Consider the following 22,619-nt stretch of genomic DNA (forward strand, 5'->3'; position numbering starts at 1 on the left):
CTGATAATGCAGAACTACCTATTGGGTATTGATAGGGTAACCAGGTATTCTAGTTTATCTGGGACAGTTCTGGTTTAAAGCTGTTGTCCTGGTGTTACTACTAACAGTATGCCCTTCACTCTCAAAAGTTTCCTCTCAAATATATGGTCACCTTAGGTATAAGTCAAATATAATAAACAGTATCTCAGAAACATCAGTATCAACTCTATAGTCTTTTCATCAGTTTCCTCAGATAGATACTTAGAAGAGTTAAAAAACAATCAGAATGTTAAAAAGTAGAAAGAATCTTAGAATTCTAATTCAAACCACTATTTGTTTTATAATGGGGAAATGTGGCCTAGAAAAAATAAATTGACATGCCTGAGAGCTTGCAATTAGTTACCAGCAGAGTCAGGCCTGAACTCTAAAGTCTAAATGAGAACTCTCTCTTTTTAATATACCATACCGACTTTCAAATTTTTCAGAAAACTAGAATCTCATTTATTTTTTTAAACCAATATTTCTGTTTATATCTAGAATAGCAGAAACCAGGAGGCAGATGGTTTGTTAGTCTCATGAGTTCTAGAGCACAAGATGTACAAATAGATGAAAGAAATCAAATATAGAAGTCTCCATCAATGAAGAGTCTCCTAATCTGAACATCATAGTAAGTCTTTAATTTAGTACTCTTAAACAAGCTAACTAAATCATTCTCACAGAAAAGATTCATAAAGTTCCCCTGACTGATTTACAAGTCAAAACTTACAGAGTGGGTATAAAATGAATTTTAGGAAATGCAGTTGTGAAATTTAAGCACAATAACACTTCCAGGGATTTAATTAAATACATAAGTGACAAAATCTTGTACAATTGTTATGTTACTATTTTTAATTGTGAAAAACTATTTAAAATGTAAAAGATAAGGCAAGAACCTTGATATTAACACATTCAAAGTACTTTTATCTTCTTTGAAACTCATAAGAGGGCCATGATATAGGTTCAGCAAGTTATCATTCTATTTTGGGGATGGGAAGACTAGAATCCAGAGGGTAAACAGCTGAGGTTATATGCTGGAGTTAGAACCAAGTATCCTGACTGTTTTGTCAATGTGCTTTCCATTATACCATGCCAACCCCATGCCTTTTCCCATGGGAAAAGGATAAGAAAATTCCTTAATAAGGAGGAACATAATAATCTCAAGATTGCTTATACATAATCTGTCATTCTCTATGATTCCTGAGCTACTGAAGGCTTAGATTCAAGGGTAATAAAAATTAAATGGACACAGGGAACTATATTCAATATCCTGTGACAAACCTTAATGGAAAAGAATATGAAAAACTCTCTCTCTATATATGTATGTATATATGTATACCTGAGTCACTTTGCTGTAAAGAACAAATTAACATAACATGGTAAATCAAATCAACTACACTTCAATAAAATTTAAAAACAAATAAACAAAAAAGCAATGGAGTCTGAGGACAGACCAAGAGGAGCTTAGAGACATGACAAGTAAATATCAGGTGGTATCCTGGACGGGATCCTAGAACAGAAAAATAATTTATGTAAAAACTAAGGAAATTAAAGTATGGACTTTTGTTAATAAAAAATTAAATGGAAACATATCAGTGAAAATTGCTTAAAAAGAGTTTAATGAAATAAGTGGAACATATTCTCATATATAAAAGTTTCACAAAATTAATTTTTACTAATTTTGGGCAACAATGGTGCACTAAAAACTGATGTACCAATCTTGTTGGAATTCCTACTTTTCTAAGTTTTAAAACCCAAGAACATACAAGTCAGCCTATAATAAAAGTATCATTTTTTCCTGTTTTCCTTCTGCACAGTCATCTGATTCTCTGCCAAATCCAATGAGCAAACAAATAGCACAACAATGTTGGGGAAGACTTTGGAGCTGAAGCCTTTTATAGATTGTGTTCTTACCCTGGAAAAATGTCAGCAGGTAGGAATGAAAAGGAGACAATAGCCAGAAACATATACATATTATCATTCTATTCATATCATAATAGTCTGTACATATATATTCTATACATGTATCATAATCTTCTATACATATTATCAAGTGCAAGCATTTCTGCCCACACAGCTAATCTGGAGGAGTATTTCTGTGCTCATTCCCCTTTAGTTTCTATTAAAAAAACGTGTTACAAAGAGCTAAGATTGGATGTCATTCATTTACGAACATTTCTGTACTAATGGAAAACCCAGTGTCAGGATTTTTCCTGTGTACAAATCTGGTGGAACAAGTGATCTTGAGCACTCAACTGGTGGTCAGTGATGGCCGCTACACTAATGCTACAATTGCCAACAAGTGGAGGATGTATTTATTTATTTATTTTTATTGAGGAAACATTGATCTACAACATTATATGTTTCATATGTACAACATTGTATTTCTACTTCTGTATACCTTACTGAATGTTGTTCAGTGCCTATGTTTTATATATGGAAGGAACATTTATTGATTGATTTCATTTAAAAGTTATTCATGTCATATTAAAGTTCACAAACCAGAAATTACCCAACCAATGCACATTAAAAGAAATACACTTCATTCTTTTACAAGTGGTTGACCAGTTTTCCCAGCACCACTTGTTAAAGAGATCGTCTTTTCTCCATTGTATATTCTTGCCTCCGTTGTCAAAGATAAGGTGTCCATAGGTGCGTGGATTTACCACTGGGCTTTCTATTTTGTTCCATTGATCTATATTTCTGTCTTTGTGCCAGTACCATACGGTCTTGATGACTGTGGCTTTGTAGTAGAGCCTGAAGTCAGGCAGGTTGATTCCTCCAGTTCCATTCTTCTTTCTCAAGATTGCTTTGGCTATTTGAGGTTTTTTGTATTTCCATACAAATTGTGAAATTATTTGTTCTAGCTCTGTGAAAAATACTGTTGGTAGCTTAATAGAGATTGCATTGAATCTATAGACTGCTTTGGGTAGTATACTCATTTTCACTACATTGATTCTTCTGATCCATGAACACGGTGTATTTCTCCATCCATTAGTGTCCTCTTTGAGTTCTTTCATCAGTATCTTATAGTTTTCTATATATAGGTCTTTTGTTTCTTTAGGTAGATATATTCCTAAGTATTTTATTCTTTTTGTAGCAATGGTGAATGGAATTGTTTCCTTTATTAGTGTACAGGAATGCCAGGGATTTCTGTGTGTTGATTTTATATCCTGCAACTTTACTATATTCATTGATTAGCTCCAGTAATTTTCTGGTGGAGTCTTTAGGGTTTTCTATGTAGAGGATCATGTCATCTGCAACTAGAACACTTTCTAACACCATAAACAAAAATAAACTCAAAATGGATTAAAGATCTAAACGTAAGACCAGAAACTATAAAACTCCTAGAGGAGAACATAGGCAAAACACTCTCTGACATACATCACAGCAGGATCCTCTATGACCCACCTCCCAGAATATCGGGGGAAAAAAAGCAAAAATAAGCGGGACCTAATTAAAATTAAAACCTTCTGCACAACAAAAGAAACTATAAGCAAGGTGAAAAGACAGCCTTCAGAATGGGAGAAAATAATAGCAAATGAAGCAAGTGACAAAGAATTAATCTCAAAAATATACAAGCAACTCCTGCAGCTCAATTCCAGAAAAATAAACGACCCAATCAAAAAACGTGCGAAAGAACTAAACAGACATTTCTCCAAAGAAGACGTACAGATGGCTAACAAACACATGAGAAGATGCTAAACATCACTCATTATCAGAGAAATGCAAATCAAAACCACAATGAGGTACCACCTCACGCCAGTCAGATGGCTGCAATCCAAAAGTCTACAAGCAACAAATGCTGGACAGGGTGTGGAGAAAAGGGAACCCTCTTCCACTGTTGGTGGAAGAGGGTTAACTTCAAAAGTGCTCTTTTAATATTCATTTCTTATTGATAAAATGAGTAAAGTCAGAGTTTAGTCCTTGGTGTTCTTTTTTGTTTTTCACCCAAGTTAATTCCTACATTCAGGTAGTTCCAGTAATCATCCAACTGCAAATGTTTCCATCTCTTTACCTCAAATCTTGATCTTTCTTCAATACAACCTCACATACACTCCCAAATGTGTTTTTCCAATTCAACTTCAATAAATTATTCAATTAAATACTTATCATTGTGTTAGTATGACAGTTTGCCTGATACCACATTTTCTCCACTCAGACTAAGACCCTTTGAATCTCCTCACAAACACACATATCCAGTTTATCGCCACATCATAGCAATTCATCCTGTACTACATCTGTTATCTATTTTCACTTCCATAATTCTCTAAACTCTTAATTATCTCATACATGAACTGCTATGATGGCAATGATCTACATAGATTGACTCCCTGGCTCTAGCTAACACACTCTTCAAAATGACATCAGATTCAGTTCAGTTCAGTTCAGTCGCTCAGTTGTGTCTGACTCTTTGCCACCCCATGAACCGCAGCACACCCTGTCCATCACCAACTCCCAGAGTTCACTCAGACTCACATCCATCGAGTCAGTGATGCCATCCAGCCATCTCATCCTCTGTCGTCCCCTTCTCCTCCTGCCCCCAATCCCTCCCAGCATCAGAGTCTTTTCCAATGAGTCAACTCTTCGCATGAGGTGGCCAGAGTACTGGAGTTTCAGCTTTAGCATCATTCCTTCCAAAGAAATCCCAGGGCTGATCTCCTTCAGAATGGACTGGTTGGATCTCCTTGCAGTCCAGGGGACTCTCAAGAGTCTTCTCCAACACCACAGTTCAAAAGCATCAATTCTTCGGTGCTCAGCCTTCTTCACAGTCCAACTCGCACATCCATACATGACCACTGGAAAAACCATAGCCTTGACTAGACGGACCTTTGTTGGCAAAGGAATATCTCTGCTTTTGAATATGCTATCTAGGTTGTCATAACTTTCCTTCCAAGGAGTAAGCGTCTTTTAATTTCATGGCTGCAGTCACCATCTGCAGTGATTTTGGAGCCCCCCAAAATAAAGTCTGACACTGTTTCCACTGTTTCCCCATCTATTTCCCATGAAGTGATGGGACCGGATGCCATGATCTTCGTTTTCTGAATGTTGAGCTTTAAGCCAACTTTTTCACTCTCCTCTTTCACTTTCATCAAGAGGCTTTTTAGTTCCTCTTCACTTTCTGCCATAAGGGTGGTGTCATCTGCATATCTGAGGTTATTGATATTTCTCCCAGCAATCTTGATTCCAGCTTATGCTTCTTCCAGTCCAGCATTTCTCATGATGTACTCTGCATATAAGTTAAATAAGCAGGGTAACAATATACAGCCTTGACGTGCTCCTTTTCCTATTTGGAACCAGTCTGTTGTTCCATGTCCAGTTCTAACTGTTGCTTCCTGACCTGCATACAGATTTCTCAAGAGGCAGGTCAGGTGGTCTGGTATTCCCATCTCTTTCAGAATTTCCCACAGTTTATTGTGATGCACACAGTCAAAGGCTTTGGCATAGTCAATAAAGCAGAAATAGATGTTTTACTGGAACTCTTGCTTTTCCCATGATCCAGCGGATGTTGGCAATTTGATCTCTGGTTCTCTGCCTTTTCTAAAACCAGCTTGAACATCAGGAAGTTCACGGTTCACATATTGCTGAAGCCTAGCTTGGAGAATTTTGAGCATTTTGGAATCCCTGGTGGCTCAGAGGTTAAAGCGTCTGCCTGCAATGTGGGAGACCGGGGTTTGATCCCTGAGCTGGGAAGATCCCCTGGAGAAGGAAATGGTAACCCACTCCAGTATTCTTGCCTGGAGAATCCCATGGAGGGAAGAGCCTGGTAGGCTACAGTCCACGGGGTCGTAAAGAGTCGAACACGACCTAGCTACTTCACTTCACTTTACTAGCATGTGAGATGAGTGCAATTGTGCGGTAGTTTGAGCATTCTTTGGCATTGCCTTTCTTTGGGATTGGAATCAAAACTGACCTTTTCCAGTCCTGTGGCCACTGGTGAGTTTTCCAAATTTACTGGCATATGGAGTACAGCACTTTCACAGCATCATCTTTCAGGATTTGAAATAGCTCAACTGGAATTCTATTCCCTCCACTAGCTTTGTTCGTAGTGATGCTTTCTAAGGCCCACTTGACTTCACATTCCAGGATGTCTGGCTCTAGGTCAGTGATCACACCATCGTGATTATCTGGGTCATGAAGATCTGGGCCATCAGATTAGTACCAGTTAAATGCTGTTTTCAGCATTTCATTCCTCTGCTCAAAGAAAACCCCTCAAACCCAAACTTTAATAGTTTCTTAGAACAATAGTGGGTTTTCAACTTGTTTTGGTGGCAAAGTCCTTGGTAGTCATCATTATCTTTGCAGAGCATGCAAACATTCATTATCTTATTTATTATCCTTAAACATTATATCATTAAGCTTAAATACATAATAAAGTGCTACTGCTGCTGCTAAGTCGCTTCTTCATGTCTAATTCTGTGTGACCCCACAGACGGCAGCCCACTAGGCTCTGTCGTCCCTGGGATTCTCCAGGCAAGAACACTGGAGTGGGTTGCCATTTCCTTTTCCAATGCATGAAAGTGAAAAGTGAAAGTGAAGTCGCTCAGTCATGCCTGACGCTTAGTGACCCCATGGACTGCAGCCTACCAGGCTCCTCCGTCCATAGGATTTTCCAGGCAAGAGTACTGGAGTGGGGTGCCATTGCCTTCTCTGAATAAAGTGCTAGATTAGATATATTATCTTACATCAAACTACAGCAATTTTTTTAAAGTGTGGGGAAAAACCTGCTAATGTTATGTCCTCCATTTAACTCAACTGTTATATTCTCTTTCTCCCAAATAAATCTTAACAGTTTATGATTTGCATTTCTTTGTATCATGCAGTTCTACCTACGGACAATACTCTTCACACTCCACTTTATCAATTTTAATCCAGTCCATTTACCTTTCAACACCAACTCAAATCCTATTTCCTGAATGAAATAGTCTCAGACCACTATTGCCTTTAGATGATCTCCTGTTGCCTCCTTTCAATCCAGTGCAGACACAATTTCTGGTATTGAGAAGCAATGCAATATAACAGTGAAGAATCAAGGCTTTGGAGTCAGATCTGCTTAACCCCAGTAACTTTAGTCTCCTTGTCTGTAAGGACAGACTTAGTTCTAACTAGTTGGGAGATGTTTTGAGGACTGAGATTAAGTAATGTGATTATGGGCTTCCCTGGTGGCTCAGAGGTTATGCTTCAGGGCTCCCAAAACAACTCACAGATTCAGTGATTTAACAGAAAGTCTTACAGGACTCAGCATATAGTTGTAGTCACAAATGAGTTTACTAGCGCAAAAGGATGCACAATAAGATCAGCAAAGGAAAAATACAGAGGAATCTAGAGAAATTCATGCACAGATTTCCTTATGCTCTCTTACTAAGGTGAGGGAGCATTCTTGAGTATGCTGCTTTCTCTCAGCAACAAAAAATACAGCAACATATGGGTAAGTATCTGGCCAGGGAAGACCAACAGAGACTCAGGTTTTTGTTAAGACTCAGGTCACATAAGCACTTTTTGCCTAGCATGAACCAAACTACCAGACTCTAAAAGAGTCTTTATTCAGCATAAATCACATGATTTGTACCAACAATCTAGGCAAAGTGAGCTATACTTATCAGGGAAGAAAGGGAAACCAAATTCCTACACAACAGCCAAAGTCCAACCTCGGAAACAGGCCTTCCTAAAGACAGCAGTCTTGTATCTACTATATTAACTCTTTTCAGCATAGTTTAGCACAGTGCTCACATTCAATATTATAAGTTAACCACATACCTGCATTGTAAATACCATTACATTGCAATATGCATCATTTCATGTTTCTCAAAATAGGTATAACTCCGGGCAGACAAAGATGGATATGGATCTTAGTATATATGTTAAGGCAGTGCTTCGTAAAATGTATTCTGTGCAAAGTAGGTTCTCTGGTAAAACTGTTTGAGGAAATGTACATTTATTCCCTTTCGTGAAAATTCTCAATACATATTAGCATATTAAAGGATCTAAGAGGTTCTACAGAGGAAAAATGATTTTTATATGATTGACTCCAACATTTCCTATTTGACCATACAACACCTATTAACTCCTTGCTGACAGCTTATAAAATGCTGTGCTAAGGCCAACAAATGTGTTCATTAATCATGGCCAAATAGGGAAAATATTAAACATCAGCAAGCTTTGAAGGAAAGCTATTAGAACTAGACATATGAAATCACTTGGTTCTGTGATGGTCCACGAAGTAATACAACCACTAGAAGCTATGTGTGGAACACTCTATATTTGCAAACTTGTCTTTAATAGATTCTTAAAAGAAAGAAAAAATGAAAATAATTTAGCTTCCGTTTAGGGAAATAATATTTTCATATTAGGTATGCTTAGGAATTAACCTAAATATTTTAATAAATAAATTATTTAAATGGAAGCTTAATAGATACTCTCATTTCTACCTGATGAAAAATAATTTCTGTCTCTCAGCATGACAGAGTAAGGTTATCAAATTCTCTCCCTCAAAAGCAGTAATAAAACTGGACAAAACTCTCGAAAACAATTATTTCAACAATCTGGAATTTGGCCAAAGGCATGCAACAAAATCAAAAGTGTTATTCATGAACACCACTCAACTTTTAAGAACTATGTAATCTGTGGCGTTTTTGCCCAGGACTGCTCCTGTTAACTGAATCAGCTCTTTTTGAACAGCAATTCAAACACAATGGCGGTGCTGCGGCGCCAGAGTGGCCCAGACAACATACCCCACGTCCAAGGTCAGGAGCAATGGGTACACTCTGCTGAAGCAGCCATGAAGAGATACCCCACGTCCAAGGTAAGAGAAACCACAGTAATACAGTAGGTGCTGAGAGAGGGCATCAGAGGGCAGACAGACTGAAACTACAATCACAGAAAACTAGCCAATCTGATCAAATGGACCACAGCCTTGTCTAACTCAATGAAACTAAGCCATGCCGTGTAGAGCCACCCAAGATGGATGGGTCATGGTGGAGAGTTGTGACAAAATGTGGTCCACTGGAGAAGGGAATGGCAAACCACTTCAGTATTCTTGCCTTGAGAACCCCATGAACAGTATGAAAAGGCAAAAAGATAGGACACTGAAGATGAACTCCCCAGTTCAGTAGAAGCCCAATATGCTACTGGAGATCAGTGGAGAAATAACTCCAGAAAGAATGAAGGGATAGAGCCAAAGCAAAAACAAAGCCCAGCTGTGGATTTGACTGGTGATAGAAGCAAGGTCTGAAGCTGTAAGAGCAATTATGCATAGGAACCTGGGATGTTAGGTCCATGAATCAAGGCAAATTGTAAGTGGTCAAACAGGAGATGGCAAGAGTGAATGTCAACATTCTAGGAATCAGCGAACTAAAATGGACTGGAATGGGTGAATTTAACTCAGATGACCATTATATCTACTACTGTGGGCAAGAATCCCTTCAAAGAAATGGAGTAGCCATCACAGTCAACAAAAGTGTATGAAATGCAGTACTTGCATGCAATCTCAAAAACGACAGAATGATCTCTATTCGTTTCCAAGGCAAAAAATTCAATATCACGGTAATCCAACTCTATGCCCTGACCAGTAACGCTGAAGAAGGTGAAGTTGAATGGTTCTATAAAGACCTACAAGACCTTTTAGTACTAACACCCCAAAAAGATGTCCTTTTCATTATGGGGGACTGGAATGCAAAAGTAGGAAGTCAAGAAACACCTGGAGTAACAGGCAAATTTGGCCTTGGAATACAGAATGAAGCAGGGCAAAGGCTAATAGAGTTTTGCCAAGAGAATGCACTGGTCATAGCAAACACCCTCTTCCAACAACATAAGAGAAGACTCTAAACATGGACATCACCAGATGGCCAACACTGAAATCAGACTGATTATATTCTTTGCAGCCAAAGATGGAGAAACTCTATACAGTCAGCAAAGAGAAGAAAGGGAGCTGACTGTGGCTCAGATCAATTCAGACTTAAATTGAAGAAAGTGGTGAAAACCACTAGACCATTCAGGTATGACCTAAATCAAATACCTTATGGTTATACAGTGGAAGTGAGAAATAGATTTAAGGGACTAGATCTGATAGACAGAGTGCCTGATGAACTATGGATGGAAGTTCATGACACTGTACAGGAGGCAGGAAGCAAGATCATCCCCAAGAAAAAGAAATGCAAAAGGCAAAATGGCTGTCTGAGGAGGCCTTACAAATAGCTATGAAAAGAAGAGAAGCAAAAAGTGAAGGAGAAAAGGAAAGATATACCCATTTGAATGCAGAGTTCCAAAGAATAGCAAGTGGAGATAAGAAAGCCTTTCTCAGTGATCAGTGCAAAGAAATAGAGGAAAACAACAGAATGGGAAAGACTAGATATCTCTTCAAGAAAATTGGAGATACCAGGGGAACATTTCATGCAAAGATGGGCTCAAAGGACAGAAATGGTATGGACCTAACAAATGCAGAAGATATTAACAAGAGGAGGCAAGAATACACAGAACTGTACAAAACATATCTTCATGACCCAGATAATCACAATGGTGTGATCACTCACCTAGAGCCAAATATCCTGGATGTGAAGTCAAGTGGGTCTTAGGAAGCATCATTATGAACAAAGCTAGTGAAGGTGATGGAATTCCACTTGAGATATTTCAAATCCTGAAAGATGATGCCGTGAAAGTGCTGCACTCAATACTCCAGCAAATTTGGAAAACTCAGCAGTGGCCACGGGACTGGAAAAGGTCAGTTTTCATTCCAATCCCAAAGAAAGGCAATGCCAAAGAATGCTCAAACTACTGCACAATTGCACTCATCTTACACGCTAGTAAAGTAATCCTCAAAATTCTCCAAGCCAGGCTTTAGCAATACGTGAACCGTGAACTTCCAGATGTTCAAGCTGGTTTTAGAAAAAGCAGAGGAACCACAGATCAAATTGCCAACATCCACTGGATCATTGAAAAAGCAAAAGAGTTCCTGAAAAACATCTATTTCTGGTTTATTGACTATGCCAAAGCCTTTGACTGTGTGGATCACAATAAACTGTGGAAAATTCTTCAAGAGATAGGAATACCAGACCACGTGACCTGCCTCTTGAGAAACCTATATGCAAGTCAGGAAGCAACAGTTAGAACTGGGCATGGAACAACAGACTGGTTCCAAATAGGGAAAGGAGTACGTCAAGGCTGTATACTGTCACCCTGCTTATATAACTCATGCAGAGCACATTATGAGAAATGCTGGGCTGGATGAAGCACAAGGTAGAATCAAGATTGCCCGAAAGTGAAAGAAAGTGAAGTCGCTCAGTCCTGTCCGACTCTTTGCAACCCCATGGACTGCCCCCAGGTTCCTCCCTCCATGGGATTCTCCAAGCAAGATTACTGGAGTGGGTTGTCATTTCCTTCTCCAGGGGATCTTCCCAACCCAGGGATCGAACCTGGGACTCCTGCATTCCAGGCAGATGCTTTAACCTCTGAGCCACCAGGGAAGCAGGGACGAAGATTGCCGGGAGAAATATCAATAACCTCAGATATGCAGATGACACCACCCTTATGGCAGAAAGTGAAGAGGAACTAAAAAGCCTCTTGATGAGAATGAAAGAGGAGAATGAAAAAGTTGGCTTAAAGCTCAACATTCAGAAAACAAAGATCATGGCATCTGGTCCCATCACTTCATGGGAAATAGATGGGGAAACAGTGGAAAGAGTGTCAGATTTTATTTTTCTGGGCTCCAAAATCACTGCAGATGGTGACTGAAGCCATGAAATTAAAAGATGCTTACTCCTTGGAAGGAAAGTTATGACCAACCTAGTTCAGTTCAGTTGCCCAGTCATGTCCGACTCTTTGCAACCCCATGAACTGCAGCACACCAGGCCTCCCTGTCCATCACCAACTCCCAGAGTCTACCCAAACCCATGTCCATTGAGTCAGTGATGCCATCCAACCATCTTATCCTCTGTCGTCCCCTTCTTCCTGTCCTCAATCTTTCCCAGCATCAGGGTCTTCTCAAATGAGTCAGCTCTTCGCATCAGGTGGCCAAAGTATTGAAGTTTCAGCTTCAACATCAGTCCTTCCAATGAACACCCAGGACTGATCTCGTTTAGGATGGACTGGCTGGATCTCCTTGCAGTCCAAGGGATTCTCAAGAGTCTTCTCCAACACCACAGTTCAAAAGCATTAATTCTTCGGCACTCAGCTTTCTTTATAGTCCAACTCTCACATCCATACATGACCACTGGAAAAACCATAGCCTAGACAGCATATTAAAAAGCAGAGACATTACTTTTCCAATAAAGGTCCGTCTAGTCAAGGCTATGGTGTTGGAATTGTCTGATAAATACTCTAAAGCAGCTATTATAAAAATGCTCAAATAGGTAATCACAAAAACTACTGAACCCAATGACAAAACTGGAAATCTTAACAAAGAAATAGAAGAACATATATGAAATTTTAGAACCAAAAAATATACAAAAATGGTAACAACAAAAAACACCCACCAAAAAACCTCCTTGGATGAACTCAGTAACAGAAGGGAGATGACAAAAGAAAATTCAATTTTTCCCAGCTTTATTGAGATAGCACTGCATAAGTTTAAGGTATACTGCGTAATGATTTGAACTAGAATACATTATGCAATTATTACCACAATAACTTTAGTGAACATCCACCATCTCATATAGATAACAAAGTAAGAGAAAAAAATGTCTTTTTCTTGTGGTAAGAACACAGATTTACCCTCTTAACAACTTTCATAAAACATATAGCAGTGTTAATTGTGTTAATCATGTTATACATTATATCCCTATTACTTATTTATCTTATAACTGGAAATTTGTACCTTTTGCCCATCTTTGTCACCACAAAAATATATTGCATTTTTATTGACTATATTTTTCATACTATATATTTCATCCCTATGACTCTTTTAATTGTAACTGGAAGTTTGTACTTCTTAATTTCCCTCACCTAATTCACTCATTCCACCCACTCCACAAAAAGTTCAATTTAAACAACAGAGAAATAATACTGAAACTCAAACATGCACAGAAAGTAAGGGACCTACGGGACAAAAGCAAAAAGTCTAAAATTTGTGTCATCAGAGTCTTAGAAGGAGAGAAAAAAAAGAGCATGATAAGAAAAAAATATCTGAAGAAATATTTGCTGATAACTTGCTAAATTTGGCAAATGATATAAATCCACATATTCAAGCAGCTCAGTGAACTCAGAACAGAAATAAACACAAAGAACCTCATGCCAACATACATACTAATTGCTGAAACAGAAATAATTTTCATAAAAATTATTGAAAATTAAAGAAAAGAAAAATTCTGAAGGCAACCAGAGAAAAACAATGTAGGAATTTTATACAGGAAAACAATGACTCAAATTTCTATGGATTTCTCATTATAAATCATGGACACTAGAAAGAAGTGGACTAATATTTTTAAAATGCTAAAAGATACGTGTCAACCCCAAATTCTGTATACAGCAAAAATATCCTTCAGGAATCAAAGTGTGAAAAAAGACATTCTCAGATGAAAAAAAGTTAAAAGAATTTGTCACCAGTAGATCTGTTCTAAAAGAGTAACACTAAAGGAAGGGTTTTCCAGGTTGGGCAGTGATAAAGAATCTGCTTGCCAATGTAGAAGATGCAAGGGATACAGGTTCAATCCCTGGGTGGGTTAAGATTCCCTGAAGTAGGAAATGGCAACCCACTCCAGTATTCTTACCTGGAAAATTCCATGGACAGAGGAGCCTAGCAGGCTATAGTCCATGGAATCTCAGAGCTGGACGTTACTGAGCATGTGTGTGCATGCACACACACACACAGGAAGACCACTATAGGAAGGGAACTTATAAAAGTAGGAAACATGAAAGAGCATGAAATGAAGGCAGACATACAGAAATGGTATATCAAATACCCTGAAACCCAAATGAAACCCAAGTGAAAATGAAAATTATAATTCAGTGTGATACAGCTTTCCATATATGTAGATGGAATACACAAGATAATTATAAAGAATAAAGAAACCTATATGAATGTAAGGTTTCTACATTCCCCTTGAAGTAGTAAAAGATTGATTTTAGGTAGACTGCAAAGCTATAATCCCTAGAACAACCACTTAAAATGTAAAAAGAAATGAAGAAAAAACATAATAGATAAACTGAAATGGAATATTAAAAGTACATTTGAATAAACCAAATGAGGGTAGAAAAGGAGAAGGAATGAAAAATATGAACAGAAAACATAATTAAAATATGACCGACCAAAATCCAAACATACTGATCATTACATTCGCTATAAATGGCTTAAAAATAAATGAAAAACAAAGACTGCCAGAATGGATTCTTTTTCATGTGACCGTAAGTTATTTGCAAGAAACTCACTTCAAATGTAATAATATAGACAGATTAAAACTAAAAGGATGAAAAAGATATGCCATGCAAATACTAACCAAAAGAAAGATGGAAAATGGGTATTTAATATCAGACAAAGGAGACATCAAAGCAAGCAAAAATAATTAAGAGTAAAGATGGATACATAATACTAAAAGAATTAACCAAGAAGATAAAACAATGCTGTGTTTGTAACTGCAGCCTCAAATACATGAGGCAAAAACTGATAGAACTGAAAGGAGAAAGAGACAAATCTACAATTACAGTTGGAGTCTTCTACACTCTTCTCTCAGTCAACAATAGAAGTAGTAATGTGGTTTGGGGAGAGAGTGGGTGGGATGAATGAGGAGATTGTGACTGGCATATATACATCTCTATGTATAAAACAGATAGCTAATGAGAACCTACTGTATAGCACAGGTATCTCTACTCAATGGCCTCTGGTGACCTAAATTGGAAGGAAATCCAGAAAAGACAGGATATTTGTATACATAGAGCTGATTCACTGTGCTACATAGCAGACTGATACAACATTGTAAAGCAACTATACTTCAGTAAAGATTTTAAAAAACAATAGAAGTAGTGCATAGCAAATGAGCAAGGATATAGAATAATTGAACAATACCATTCAAACATCTAGATCTAACCAACATTTATAGAAAACTCTACTGAACAACAACAGGGTTTACTTTATTTTCAAGTGCACATGAAACATTCACCTAAATAAACCATATCTTGGGTCATAAAACAAATCAGAACAAATTGAAAGTAATCAAAACCACTGAAAATATATTCTCTGATCAAAATGAAATTGAAGTACAAATTAGTAACCAAGATAATAAGAAAAATCCCAAAACATGTGGAAATTAAACATAACCAAATAAACATGGAAGAAAGAGGAAGTCTCAAGAGAAGAAAAAATTTGGAACTGAAAAAGCCCCCAAAATACAGCATATCAAAACATAGAGGCTCTAGAGAATAAAGACTAAAACTTAGTGTGTGGAAAAATTTTAAATCACTTAGGAGGTAATAAGATCCCAGGATAGGATGCATTTGTCAAAAAATATAGAACTTTACAGCAAGGAGATCAAACCAGTCAATCACAAAGGAAATCAGTCCTGAATATACATTGGAAGGACTGATGCTGAAATTGAAGCTTCAATACTTTGGCCACCTGATGCAAAGAACTGACTCATTGGAAAAGACCCTGATGCTGGGAAAGATTGAAGGTGGGAGGAGAAGGGGACAACAGAGGATGAGATGGTTGGATGAGCAAGCTCTGGGAGTTGGTGATGGACAGGGAAGCCTGCTGTGCTGCAGTCCATGGGGTTGCAAAGAGCTGGACGTGACTGAGCAACTGAACTGAATGATAGAACTTTACAGCAGAGAAAGCCAACAAAATATTGGAATGAAATGTATGAAAATTTTAAAAAATCATTTAGGAGGTCGGGAATCCCAGGATGGAATCCCAGAATGTAACAAAAGAACCTAATCATATTAAGTTCAATTCAGTTCAGTCGCTCAGTTGTGTCTGAATCTTTGTGACCCCATAGACTGCAGCATGCCAGGCCTCCCTGTCCATCACCAACTCACAGAATTTAAACTCATGTCCATTGAGTCGGTGATGCCATCCAACCATCTCATCCTCTGTTGTCCCCTTCTCCTCCCACCTTCAATCTTTCCCAGCATCAGGGTCTTTTCCAATGAGTCAGTTCTTCACATCAGTTGGCCAAAGTATTGGAGTTTCAGCTTCAACATCAGTCCTTCTAATGAATATTCAGGACTGATTTCTTTTAGGATGGACTGGTTGGATCCCCTACAAATGTATAATAGAATCTCACATAAAGGAGTAGAGGAACAAGTGCTGACCTACATAACTTTGGAAATGAGTGGCACCGTTAATATTAAAGGCAAAAGAAACTATACATAAGCACTGCATTCTAGTTGATAAAGGTATTTCCAACTGGGTTACAAATTAACAAATCTGAAACCACTATACATTATACTGAAATTGAACAATTAAATAAAGGGAAAGGGGATGGTGAGAGCCTCTCACTGTTGGACTGGGAGGTTATAGATAAACAAGAGAAAGCTATATAATCCATATGGTAATGGATTAGAGTTGGAGATAATAATATCAATGTGTATTTAATATAGATACAGATAGTTACATACAGAAATATTCATAGACATGGATATATATGAGTTAATATGCATATTCTTTATCTGTCAGCTAAAAGAATCTAGAAGCAATGACATCCCAGAAGCAAGGAGTACACCAAGCACCCAGATCTTGGTTTCTAATCTGTTCTCCAATAAAATGATTTATGGTTCCTTGTGGAAACAATGGCTTCTAGGAGCAGGAAATATACAAGATGAGCTTGGAGAGTCTTCTGGTGTCTTTGTGAAAGTGTTGCTCAGTCGTGTCCAACTCTTTGCCACTCCATGGACTGCAGCCTGCCAAGCTCCTCTGTCCATGGAATTCTCCAGGCAAGAATACTGGAGTGTGGATGAAACTGGAGCCTATTATACAGAGTGAAGTAAGCCAGAAAGAAAAACACCAATACAGTATACTAATGCATATATAGGGAATGTAGAAAGATGGTAACAATAACTCTATATGCAAGACAGTAAGAGAGACACAGATGTATAGAACAGTCTTTTGGACTCTGTGGGAGAAGGCGAGGGTGGGATGATTTGAGAGAATAACATTGAAACATGTATATTATCATATGTGAAACAGATCGCCAGTCCAGGTTTGATGCATGAGACAGGGTGCTCGGGGCTGGTGCACTGGGATGACCCAGAGGGATGGGATGGGGAGGGAGGTGGGAGGGGGGCTCGTGATGAGGAACACATGTACACCCATGGCTGAGTCATGTCAATGTGTGGCAAAACCACTACAATATTGTAAAGTAATTAGCCTCCAATTAAAATAAATAAATTAAAACAAACAACAACAACAAAAAAAAGACAAAATAAATCCACTTCATACCTTTCAAAAAAAAAAGAATACTAGAATAGGTAGCCATTCCCTTCTGGAGGGGATCTTCCTGATCCAGGGATCGAATCCTGTTTTCCTGCATTACAGGCAGATTCTTTACCTTCTGGGCCACCAGGGAAACCCATGGACTGTAGCTCTTTCCTACTCCAGGGGATCTTTCTGACTCAGGGCTTGAACCTGTGTCTCTTGCATCTCCTGCATTTGCAGGCAGATTCTTCACCACTGTGCCACATGGGGTAAATCTGCTACTGCTACTGCTAAGTCGCTTAAGTCATGTCCGACTCTGTGCGACTCCAGAGATGGCAGCCACCAGGTCCCCCATCCCTGGGATTCTCCAGGCAAGAACATTGGAGTGGGTTGCCATTTCCTTCTCCAATGCATGAAAGTGAAAACATAAAGTGAAGTCGCTCAGTCGTGTCTGACTCCTAGCGACCCCATGGACTGCAGCCTACCAGGCCCCTCTGTCCATAGGATTTTCCAGGCAAGAGTACTGGAGTGGGTTGCCATTGCCTTCTCCGAGGGTAAATCTAGGCAGGGCTAAAGATCAGAGTCCATTCTGTGTCTCACTTTCTCTGCATGGCCCAGCAAATATTTGTTTTTCCATCTTCATGGGAAATGCCTTACTCCCCTTTGAAGTTCCCCCAACATCTTCTTTTGTCCTTAGCTAAAGATGGTATTTAAGGTGAGGGCTTCAGTGATTTTGGTCAGTTATTTAGTTTTCCTGGGTCTCTCCTATAATTAGGTCTCTCTCCTAATAAAAGTATACATGTTATTAAAATTTTGTTTGATTTTCTCCTATTGTTTCATGTTAATTTAATTCTTAGACCAGTCAGAACCTAGAAGGAAAGAGAAAAATTTCTTCCCCCCAACAATGGTAAGTAAAGAAGTGTTCAAAAACAAAATTCTTCAAAATAACTGACTAGTACTCCTCAAAATTGTCAGGTCATTAAAAACAAGGAAAGTCTGAGAAACTGTTAAGCCAAAAGCAGCCTAGGATACATGACTGCTAAATATAATGTGGTGTCCTAGATGAGATCCTGGGACAGAAAAAGGATACAAATAAAAACTAAGGAAATGAAAGTAAAATATAGACTTCAGTTGACAATCATATATTAAGACTGATTCATTATTTGTGACAAATGTACCATACTAATGTATAAGATGCTAATAATTGGGGAAACTGGGTGTGAGGTGTATGGAAACTTTCTGTACTATCTTAATAATTTTTCCATAAATCTAAAACTATCCCACCAAAATAAAGCTTAATTTTAAAAAATATTAGTAGATGCAACAAAGTAGTGCTTTTAAGGAAAATTTATAGCATCAAATACTTGTATTTTTTAGCATGAAATGCTTGTATTATAAAAAGAAAGGTCTCACATCAAAAATCTAAGCCTCCATTTTAAGAAACCAGAAATAGAATGAAATAAAAACAAGGCATGTATAGGGAAGGAAATAATAAAGATAAGAGCAGAAATCAATGAAATTTAAAATTGGAAAACAACAGAGAAAAGCAATAAAAGCAAAGCTGGATCTTTGAAAAGATTAACAAAATTGATAAACCTCTATCAAGACTAACAAAGAAAAAAAAAGAAGACACAAATTACAAATATCAGGAATGAAAGGAGTGATATCACTACAGATATCCAAGACATTACAAAGATAATAAGGAACAACTCTAAACAAAAATATTCAGCAACATCGATGAAATGGATCAAGTTCTCAAAAACCACAAATGATCAAAACTAACCCAATAGGAAATTTATCACTACTGCATAATCCTATAACTACTATTCAAGAATTTGCATAATCCTATAACTACTATTCCAGAGAAGGCAATGGCACCCCACTCCAGGCTTCTTGCCTGGAAAATCCCATGGACAGAGGAGCCTGGTAGGCTGCAGTCCATGGGGTCGCTAAGCGTCGGGCACTACTGAGCGACTTCACTTTCACTTTTCACTTTCATGCATTGGAGAAGGCAATGGCAACCCACTCCAGTGTTCTTGCCTGGAGAATCCCAGGGACAGGGGAGCCTGGTGGGCTGCCGTCTTTGGGGTCGCACAGAGTCGGACATGACTGAAGTGACTTAGCAGCAGCAGCAGCATAACTACTATTCAAGAATTTGAATTTGCAGTTATAAACCTCCAAAAAATAAGTCTTCTGGGCCCACATGGTTTCACCTGAAAATTTTTCGAGACATTTAAAGAAGAAATGATAATTCAACACAAACTTTTTCAGAAAACAGAAGAAGAGGGAGGAGAAAGCCTTCTAAAACTGCAGAGTAAGGACCTAGCTGAACTTACTTTTAAGACAATGAAAATATGGGCAAAACAACTAAAACCAACCATTTCAGAACTCTGAGAATTGTCCAAAGACCCAAAGAACAAAATAAAACTCATTTACCCAGGACAAACTACTGAGGTCTGTGACATTTTAAACTGTGGCAGTTCACATTCCTGCTTTCTCCTCAGCTCAGTGTCGCAGTAGCCAAAACCCAGCACTGCAACAATGGAGAAAGAACTCTTTTGAGCTCTCTTCTAAGCACCTGTGGTGCTCGAGAAGACTCAAGAGTCCATTGGATTGCAAGGGGATCAAACCAGTCAGTCCTAGAGGAAATCAACCCTGAATATTCATTGGAAGGACTGATGCTGAAGCTCCAATACTTTGGCCACCTGATGCAAAGAGCTGACTCACTGGGAAAGACCTTGATGCTGGGAAAGACTGAAGGCAAAAGGAGAAGGGGGCAACAGAGGATGAGATGGTTAGATAGCATCACTGATTCAGTGGACATGAGTTTGAGCAAACTCTGGGAGATAGTGGAGTACAGAGGAAGCTGGCATGCTGCAGTCCATGGGGTCACAAAGAGTCTGACAAGACTTAGTGACTGAACAACAATAACAACAAAAGCACCATCCCTAGAGCAAAATCAATATTTTGTCCAACAACCTGGGGAAATCTCTATTCAGAGTGAGGTACATGTTTGATTTCACGCAGAGTTCAGTTCAGCCCTGCCAGGCATAGGTATGCGGCAGTTGGGAAGAGGTAGGGAGCTACCTCCAGGACATTGCTGAAACAATAGGAAAGTGCTTGGCAACAACTCAGATGCTTAAGACTATGATTTCAGTTGGGGCAAATAAGAGCCTGATCTACAACTTAAAAAGAATGTTAGATAGCTCAGTTGCTAAAGAATCTGCCTGCAATGCAGGAGACTCTGGTTTGATTCCTGTGTTGAGAAGATCCCCTAGAGAAGGGAAAGGCTACCAACTCTAGTAATTTTGGCCTTCCCTTGTGGTTTAGCTGGTAAATAATCTGCCTGCAATGCAAGAGACCTGGGTTCGATCCCTGGGTTGGGAAGATCCCCTGGCTACCCACTCCACTATTCTGGCTTAGAGAATTCCATGGACTGTATAGTCCATGGGGTTCCAAAGAGTTGGACACTACTGAGTGACTTTCACTTTTCAGGACAACTAGATGACCATAAGAAACTTTAAAAAACCTCTGTCATATCCCCAGGAATGTAAACATATGCCAGGACAGGAAAGACCTGAAACAGGAAAAGGGACAAGTCACTTTAATTCTGACTGAACTTGAGTTCATGGGCAAGCAGGAAATAAACTGCAAATATGCCTTGCAAACTGAAGCGTGAAGGTGTGCCTTCTCACAGAAATTTCCTTGGCAACAAAAACCAGACAGATCAGATCAGATCAGTTGCTCAGTCGTGTCCGACTCATTGCGAACCCATGAATCACAGCACGCCAGGCCTCCCTGTCCATTACCAACTCCCAGAGTTCACTCAGACTCATGTCCATCAAGTCAGTGATGCCATCCAGCCATCTCATCCTCTTGTCGACCCCTTCTCCTCTTACCCCCAATCCCTCCCAGCATCAGAGTCTTTTCCAATGAGTCAACTCTTCACATGAGGTGGCCAAAGTACTGGAGTTTCAGCTTTAGCATCATTCCTTCCAAAGAAATCCCAGGGCTGATCTCCTTCAGAATGGACTGGTTGGATCTCCTTGAAGTCCAGGGGACTCTCAAGAGTCTTCTCCAACACCACAGTTCAAAAGCATCAATTCTTCGGCACTCAGCCTTCTTCACAGTCCAACTCTCACATCCATACATGACCACAGGAAAAACCATAGCCTTGACTAGACGGACCTTTGTTGGCAAAGTAATGTCTCTGCTTTTGAATATGCTATCTAGGTTGGTCATAACTTTCCTTCCAAGGAGTAAGCGTCTTTTAATTTCATGGCTGCAGTCACCATCGGCAGTGATTTTGGAGCCCCCCAAAATAAAGTCTGACACTATTTCCACTGTTTCCCCATCGATTTCCCATGAAGTGATGGGACCGGTTGCCATGATCTTCGTTTTCTGAATGTTGAGCTTTAAGCCAACTTTTTCACTCTCCATTTTCACCTTCATCAAGAGGCTTTTTACTTCCTCTTCACTTTCTGCCATAAGGGTGGTGTCATCTGCATATCTGAGGTTATTGATATTTCTCCCGGCAATCTTGATTCCAGCTTGTGTTTCTTCCAGTCCAGCATTTCTCATGATGTACTCTGCATATAAGTTAAATAAACAGGGTGACAGTATACAGCCTTGACGTACTCCTTTTCCTATTTGGAACCAGTCTGTTGTTCCATATCCAGTTCTAACTGTTGCTTCCTGACCTGCATACAAATTTCTCAAGAGGCAGATCAGGTGGTCTGGTATTCCCATCTCTTTCAGAATTTCCCACAGTTTATTGTGATGCACACAGTCAAAGGCTTTGCCATAGTCAATAAAGCAGAAATAGATGTTTTTCTGGAACTCTCTTGCTTTTTCCATGATCCAGCGGATGTTGGCAATTTGATCTCTGGTTCCTCTGCCTTTTCTAAAACCAGCTTGAACATCTGGAAGTTCACGGTTCACATATTGCTGAAGCCTGGCTTGGAGAATTTTGAGCATTACTTTACTAGCGTGTGAGATGAGTGCAACTGTGCAGTAGTTTGAGCATTCTTTGGCATTGCCTTTCTTTGGGATTGGAATGAAAACTGACCTTTTCCAGTCCTGTGGCCACTGCTGAGTTTTCCAAATGTGCTGGCATATTGCGTTTAGCACTTTCACAGCATCATCTTTCAGGATTTGGAATAGCTCAACTGGAATTCTATCACCTCCACTAGCTTTGTTCGTAGTGATGCTTTCTAAGGCCCACTTGACTTCACATTCCAGGATGTCTGGCTCTAGGTCAGTGATC

At 39.0% G+C, this 22,619-nt stretch overlaps 1 protein-coding gene and 1 non-coding gene across 10 annotated transcripts in view; both read right to left on the reverse strand.

Annotated features, from left to right (window-relative positions):
* WNK3 (WNK lysine deficient protein kinase 3) overlaps nt 1-22,619 on the reverse strand; it is a 192,655-nt gene that overhangs the window by 13,103 nt on the left and 156,933 nt on the right. Inside the window, exon 22 of one of the 9 annotated variants that reach the window (XM_055562880.1) lies at nt 11,791-12,236. The exons of the other annotated variants lie outside the window; for them this stretch is intronic. Coding sequence (XP_055418855.1) covers nt 12,202-12,236 — 35 coding nt within the window. The 3' untranslated portion in view covers nt 11,791-12,201. Of the gene's footprint in view, nt 1-11,790; nt 12,237-22,619 lie in introns of those variants that run through there. 9 annotated transcript variants of the gene reach the window in all.
* TRNAS-GGA (transfer RNA serine (anticodon GGA)) lies at nt 11,403-11,474 on the reverse strand. Its single transcript has one exon. It is a non-coding gene; the product is annotated as a tRNA-Ser (tRNA).

The sequence above is a fragment of the Bubalus kerabau genome, chromosome X, assembly GCF_029407905.1.
Source record: "Bubalus kerabau isolate K-KA32 ecotype Philippines breed swamp buffalo chromosome X, PCC_UOA_SB_1v2, whole genome shotgun sequence".
Classification (NCBI taxonomy): Eukaryota; Metazoa; Chordata; class Mammalia; order Artiodactyla; family Bovidae; genus Bubalus; species Bubalus kerabau.